Source organism: Acomys minous, assembly GCF_964271855.1.
Source record: "Acomys minous genome assembly, chromosome: 6".
NCBI classification, from domain to species: domain Eukaryota; kingdom Metazoa; phylum Chordata; class Mammalia; order Rodentia; family Muridae; genus Acomys; species Acomys minous.
Window position 1 is genome coordinate 105,105,652 of NC_140487.1, and position 7,452 is coordinate 105,113,103.

A 7,452-nucleotide genomic window follows, 5' to 3' on the forward strand; every position below is an offset into this window, starting at 1 on the left:
GTTCTGGGTGGTGAGCTCACCACCGCAGGAGGTAGATGTTTGTGGTTTGGCCCAGGTAAGGGGAGGGGGGGCAGCGGTGCTAACACTGGTAACAACTTAAGGCGAAGGGCTCCAAGCTGAGTCCTTTGTGGAGCCGGTAACCAGGATCTACCTGGAGGGCATATACACCGGTTTGAGCAGGCTGACCTTAATGACCTAACAGAGACCAGCACCCCAAGACCCAAGGGCACCTGCCTCTCCCATTGGCCCCAGGCCAGAGTCAAGTCTCTGACCCCCCTGACTCAGCAGAGGGCAGAACCTGGAAGAGCGAGGAGGGAAGTGTCTTTCCACCAGGAGAGCCAGCCAGCACTTCCTCTTTAAACCGGGGAATCCCTGCCCCAGATGGGGGTCTCTGCCTCTCAAAGTTGGATAGGCTGTGTCCCTGGAGCGCCGCAGGACCTATCTTGGGGTGCCCTGGGCTCTTCTCTTGCACCAACACCACTGCCTAGGAGACAACCCGTCCACCCATAGCCGAACTCGCCCCCCCCCCCAGCAAAGGACCCACCCTGCCGCACCCTCGGCGCGCTCAACCCAGGTGCCAGGCCACCTTACCCCGGCTTTTGCCCTTGGCCCGCTTGGCCTTGTCGTCCGCTTTCTTGGCCCGGGGGGCAGCCGACTCGGTGCCCTCCGCCCCAGCCGCCTTCTTCTTGCGCCGTTTGCCCCGCAGCCAGCTGAAGGCGCGGCGGAGGCCGGAGCGGGACTTCTTCCTGCGCGGGGGGCCGCCGGGGCTCCCAGGCTCGTCTGCCGCAGGTGCGGCGGGGGGCGCGCGGGCCGCCATGGGGGGGGGGGGGCACGGGGCTGGGGACGCGGGGTCCCGGCGGCGGGGGTCAGGCCCCCTGCAGCGCGGTGCCCATGCGCGGGGGGCGGTCGCCGCTGGAGACGCGCCCGGAGAAAAGTTTGGGCGGCGGAGGCAGAGCGAGCGCTGCCGGGGCGGGGGCAGCGCGGGCGGGGCTGCGGGGCGGGCGGGGCCCGAGCAGCGGGAGCGGCCGTCGGGGCGGGGGCTGGGAGGGGTGGAGAACGGTGGCAGCGCGGTAGCAACTCGCCCCTCCCCTCCGATGCCCCTGCGTGCCCCGATGGCAAGGTCGGGCCTCAGAGGAGGGGTTCCCCCATCCCTTCCCCGAACCGCGAGGGTCTGTCCCGCGGAGGACCCCGAGAGAATTCGAGATCTATAGGGCAGGAAGGGGCAGCGAGGTGCTGGGCTTCTTTCAGCCCAGGAGAGCCCAGCGACTCCAGCAGAGACTTTTTCCCAGAGACACCTGGGACCTGTGGAGGGTGGCAGGCGTTCCCCTGGCTCCAGACCACAACGGCCCAGCCTCCAGCAAAGCCGAGTTCCTCATTGTTCCTGATTCATTCCCTTCTCCGAGTACCTAAAGTGGCATGATCAGGCCTCAGTTCACCCGTAACTGGGCTTTGATTCCCCCAGGGCACCCATGTTAACACTCTGGCTTTCCCACTGAGGTGCTTGATGAGGATAAATTAGGGGGGTCTTGAGGTAGGTGACTAGCGTGCCTGGGGAAGCTGGTAAGAGAAAGCCTTTAGAAGTCTGGGAAAATGCCGTGTTCGTTTCCTTGCAGGCCTCTAGTGTCTTGTTATAGCTGACCAAGCCCTTTTATACCTCTGATTTTACAAGCAATGAGGAAAGCAAGATAGAGGATGTTATCCTTTAGGACAGAGGGAAGGCCAGGAGGGGACCAGAGCCATCACCCTGAAACCCATCTCTACCTAGAGGCTAGAAAATCTCCGTGGGTCCCCAGAAGGGTCTTGTGACCGTCCAGTCCCACAGTTGAGAGTTGTCAGCTTGACACTTGTCACCCAGCTTTCTCCTGGTATGCCTAAGGACAGGGACACAAATTGATCACTCACCCTAACCTGCCGTGGCACACAGTAGGCCTCACTCACTCTAACACAGCAAACTGACTACAGAGATTCATCTAACCTCCCAAGTCTCCCAGCTGTGGTGAACCTGGGCCCTGAGGCAGATCACCTACTGATAACACCACTCAAGCCTGCACTCTCTTAAGAGCTCTCATTCCCAAATAGGCACTGGGCCTTGCTCTCTGGGTTCTCTTGACCAAAATCTAACCTTAACTTAAGGACCTCATCTCTTCTTTTGTTAATGACCCTCGAGGGAAAGGTGTCAAAGACAGCACTGACACCCGCAGAGAAAGGTGAGCAGGGCCTTGGCAAAGGGATAATAGAGTCTGCATGCATTCAGGAGTGTGAAGGCAAACACTATGGCTTCTTTTTTGTTTGTTTGTTTGTTTGTTTGTTTGTTTTTCGATACAGGGTTTCTCTGTGTAGCTTTGGCTGGCCTGGACCCGCTTTGTAGACCAGGCTGGCCTCGAACTCACAGCGATTCCACCTGCCTCTGCCTCCCGAGTGCTGGGATTAACAGCATGCGCCACCACGCCCGGCAACACTATGGCTTCTTGGCTGTATGCTTCCAAATGTAACTGAGCCCCGGCTGTCCTGGGCTTGCTTTGTAGACCAGGCAGGCCTCGAACTCACAGCGATCTGCCTGCCTCTGCCTCCCAAGTCTCTTCTTTTTGTTCTTTTTGTTGTTTTGTTTCTGTCTTTGTTTTTCAAGACAGAGTCTCTCTGTGTTAGCCCCGGCTATCCTGGACTCGCTTTGTAGACCACGCTGGCCTCGAACTCACAACAATCCGCCTGCCTCTGAGTGCTGAGAACGGCCGGCCAGTCTCTTTTTATGCCCAGTCACTCCCAGCAGCAGAGGGGAAGGCAGATGGGAGATCAAACAGCGATGATGGGCGCTCGCCCAGGAGAGTGTTCATTATTCCTGCCCGGTAGCAACCCTTTCAACGCGCTCTTCCCAGGGGCAGAGGTTTAGCTATATAATTAGCAAGGGCCGATTGTGTTCGTTCAGCTATCGCATCATCATCCTACGATGGACCTATGTAAGCCGCTACTGCCGCTACTCCCAGCTGCAAGATCCATTGCTCTCAGGCCTGGAGCGCACTGGCTGCTCTTCCAAAGGACCAGGGTTCAATTCCCAGCAACCAGGCCGCAGCTCACAGTGACTCGAGTTCAAGGGGATCTGACACCTTCACTGCATGAGACTGTCCTAGGCCCCTCTGTGTATTTTTTAAGATTTGTTTATTTATTATGTATACAGTGCACATCAGATCACGTTATAGATGGTTGTGAGCTACCATGTGGCTGCTGGGAATTGAACTCAGGACCGCTGGAAGAGCAGTCGCTGCTCTTAACCTCTGGGCCATCTCTCCAGCCTCCAACCTCTGTCTCTTTTGCCTGCTTTCAGGGACCCTTATCCTTTGACTGAATTGTCCCGGCTTAATATGAGGGGAGGGGTCTAGTCCTACTGCAACTTGATACGCAAGGTTTGGTTGGGAGGCCTGCTGCCCTTTTCTGAACGGAAACAGAGGAGTAAGGGGTGTAGTGGAAGGAATCTGGAGAGAGAGGAGGAAGGGAAAAAACTTCAGTCGGGATTTTTTTTTTCCCCTTAAATCATTGCTCCGCTCCCCATGAGCTTGTAGCTGGGGTTATAGCCTCGACCGCCTGAGGCCCTGGGTTCACCTCTGCACAAAGAGAGTGGAAACCGATGCTGGTAGCTCAGCTGAGTGCTTGCCCAGTAAGCACAGAGCCCCGCCCCGTACGTACGTTCCCCAGCCCCAACTCTCCAGCTCTTCCTAAACCAGTGTGCTAGTGCTGTCTGCAACCGCAGCATTCAGGAGAGCAGTGAGCCCAGCCAGCCTGAACTCTATGAGAACCTGGTGGGTGGGTGGGGCAACAACCCAGTGTTCTATCTAGCCCAGGATCTTTCTGAGTTCAGGGCCATGTTATGACTCCATAAATCCGGGAAAGACTCCTCTCATCCCAAAATGCCTAGGCACTAACCCCACAAAGTGCAGCCCCTGAGTCAGAGGAAAAGGAAAAAATACGGGAGATTCAGGGTCATATTTCCATCCCTCCTCCTCATTCCAATACCCGGAAGGCTTCAGCCTCCGAGCAGTGGACCAGCATCCACCCAACCTGGGAAGGGCCACCCTGTGCCTGAACTGTAGCTGACTTGCTTCCCCGGGACTCTGGATTGCTCAGCTGAGCTCCCTTAGCTTCAGGCAGGCCTTGGAACTGACTTCCCAGAAGTCCTGGTAACCCCGGGGCACAAAGTCCAACCTGGAGCCAGGCTGTCACCTGACCCAGCAGGAAGTTGGCAACCTGTCCCCAGAGAGGAACTAGCAATAACCAGACTTAGGGCCGCGGCCCAAAGCCACCCCCACCCCTACCCCCAACTTTGCTCTAATACTTTTCAAGACTATGGTCACTTGAGAGAGCTGCAACCAGCTTTGCCTCTGTCTGGGCTCGGCTTCCTCCAGAACAGACTCCTCTCTGCCAGGCTGTGACTGAAGCCTCCCTCATTTCAATGAGAGGGGGTGGGAACTATGGTGCCTGCCCCCTCCCCTGTCAGCTTTGGAGCCAATTAGAAGGGCTGCAATCTTAGCAGAGGGTGGAGTGGTCCTGTTAAATTGCAGACCCCGAGTAAACCGTGGGAAGAGAACACCTCCCTCCCATCCCCCACCCTCCACCCACCCCACCGCAGAGCCCGCCCCACCACCAGCGTTCCTGCGTCCTGTACTCTGAAGGTCTGGGCATCTTGCAGCTTTGTTAACACTTCAAACAACCTCCCTGCCGAGGTCTTCTTTGATCCTCCCTGTATCTGTATCTCTTAGGATCAGAGCCCCAGACTGAGTCCACCCATTCAGCCTCTCCCAACCGCTCCTGAGTGAAGAGGTGAAAGTAACTGCCCAGGGTCAGGCCGGCTGTGGCCAAATGGAGGTGCGCCCAGCTCCCATTTCGTGCCTGCTTGCGAGGAGCTGAGGGAAAAGGAGGGAGAAGATACAAGAGCAGAGAACGAAGGGGAGGTCACGGCTGCGCCTCCTTTATGGAATGGGCCGCGGTTCCCTTTACTGCCTCAGTGGATATCTCCTCAATGTCCCCGCTCTGGGTTCCAAAGCATCCAGAGGTGGACCACAGCCACTGATTATCATCCGCTCCTTACACAGTGTAATCGCTGGACTCTCGGTGTCTTGTCTGACACGTGTAACTACTTGGAAGGAGCAGGGCTTAAGATGAGGTGTCCAAGTCCAAGCCAACACTGAGAACCGTCTCTCAGAAGAGCTGTGGGTGGAGGGATTCAGCTTCCCCGTAGTGCACCAGAGTTCAATTCTCAGCCCGTTCTGTGTGTATGAGAGAGGATTCCGTTCTTTTAGCAATGCAACATTTTTTCCTCTCTCAAAATCTATTTCTACACACACACACCCAAAAAAATTTTTTTTAAACCTTCATAGGTAGCTGAAGGAAAGAATGACCTTGAATTCCTGATTCAACTTGAGTTCCTGACCCGCCCATCTCCTGGGAATTACAGGTGTCTGTCATCACTCCTGGTTTATACAGAACTAGAGAGAACCAACCAGGACCTCGAAAGTGCTAGGTAGGTAGGTACTCTGTGGACTGAGCTGTACTCCCAGGCTTTGTGGGGTTTGTCTTTTTTTCTTTTTGCGTTTTGGGTTTTTTGTTGCTTGGTTGGTTGGTTTGGGTTTTTTGTTTGTTTTTGTTGTTGTTGTTGTTGTTGTTTTGAGACAGCGTTTCTCTGTGTCACCCTGGCTGTCCTGGACATGCTCTGTAGACCAGTCAGGCCTTGAACTGACAGAGATCTGACTGCCTCTACTTCGCAAGTGCTGGGATTACAGACATGCACCACCACCCCTGGCTGGTTTTTGGGGTTTTTTGTTTGTTTGGTTTTGGTTAATTTTGTTGGGTATTTGTTTGTTTGGCTAGTTAGTTTGGCTTGTCCTTTTTGTTGCTGATGTTGTTGTTTGTTTGTGTTGTATTTGTTTTTGTTTTGAGACAAGGTTTCTCTGTGTAGCCTTGGCTGTCCTGGACTTAATATGCAGACCAGACTGGACTCAAAACTCACAGAGGTCCACTTTGCCTCTGCCTCCTGAATGCTAGGCCTACAGGCATGTGAGCCACAACCTCTGGCTTACTTCTTGAGTTTTTAGGGTTTTTTGAGGGTTTTTTTTGGGGGGGGGGTTGTTTTTTGTTTTTGTTTTTGTTTTTGTTTTTTTGGTTTTTCAAGACAGCATTTCTCTGTGTAGTCTTGGCTGTCCTGGACTCCCTTTGTAGATCAGGCTGGCCTTGAATGCACAGCAATCTGCCTGCCTCTGCCTCCCAAGTGCTGGGATTACAGGCATGAGCTATTTTTATGTATGTGTATTATGTACATCTGCCCAGGGAAAAGTTGTCAGATGCCCTGAAGCTACAGTTATGTGTGGGCTGTGAACTGTCCCTTGTGAGTTCTGGAAACCAAACTCTGAGTTCCAGGGCAGCCTGGTCTACAAAGTGAGTCTAGGACAGCCGGGGCTACACAGAGAAACCCTGTCTCGAAATAAAAAAAGGAGTCATTGGTGGTGGCATATTCCTTTGTTCCAAGCACTAAGGAGGCAGAATCAGGCAGATCTCTGAGTTTGAGACCAACCTGGTCTACAGAACAAGTTCCAGGACAGCCAGGGCTACACAGAGCAACCTGTCACAAAAAAACAAACAAGCTGGGTGGTGCCTGTCTCTAATCCCAGTACTCAGGGAGACAGAAGCAGGCAGATCTCTGTGAGTTTGAGGCCAGTCTGGTGTACAAATTGAATCCAGGACACCCAAGGCTACATAGAGAAATATTATCTTTAAAAAACAAAAACAAAAAACTAGGCTGGAGAGATGGCTCAGTGGTTAAGAGTACTGCCTGCTCTTCCAAAGGACCCAGGTTCAATTCCTGCCAGGGACCAAAAGGCCTGAGGCCGACCCCCACCCATTCAGTATTTGCAGCCAACATCCTGCTGGGCCACTCATTAGGTATGCAAGGCATCCGGCTTAACCCTGAGAAGACAGCGATCTGATCCTAAGATAACCACAGAGACATCCTGCTTTGTCTCACCTGGAAGACCCCTCCCCTTGCTAATGTTCCCGGGGCTCAACCCAGAAGATTTTGTACTTTTCCACTACTCTCCTTGCGTACCCCCGCCCTCCCTAAAGCAGGTTTTAAAAAGCCTGCCATTACCCTCAATAAACGGCTCTTGACAAGCAACTGTTCGCTTGAGCTCTACGTCTCTCTCGCCCATTTCTTTAAATACAGGTTGCGACCCCCCTCGGCCCCCCAATAACTGACCAGCTGGACTGGTCGGTGGACTAGTCACATGGACTAGTTATCGTTACATGGACTAGTTTATCTGGCGCCCGACGTGGGACTCGAGGTGCGGGTTTCTTCCCGAACGGATTAAGGGACCGGTCCACAGGAGTTTTCATGACTAGCCGAGTTCGCCCGGCCGGCTTCGTCATTAGGTGAGTCATCCGTTCGCATATCTCAAGAATGGGCCATTCGCT

At 54.1% G+C, this 7,452-nt stretch overlaps 1 protein-coding gene across 1 annotated transcript in view; it reads right to left on the reverse strand.

Moving 5' to 3' along the window:
- The window catches only part of NHSL3 (NHS like 3), a 31,047-nt gene extending 30,076 nt beyond the window's left edge, over positions 1–971 (reverse strand). Inside the window, exon 1 of the mRNA XM_084787862.1 lies at positions 592–971. Within this exon, the coding sequence (XP_084643988.1) occupies positions 592–817 (226 nt within the window). The 5' untranslated portion in view covers positions 818–971. The remainder of the gene's footprint in view (positions 1–591) is intronic.
- Between the last annotated feature and the right edge of the window lie 6,481 nt (positions 972–7,452).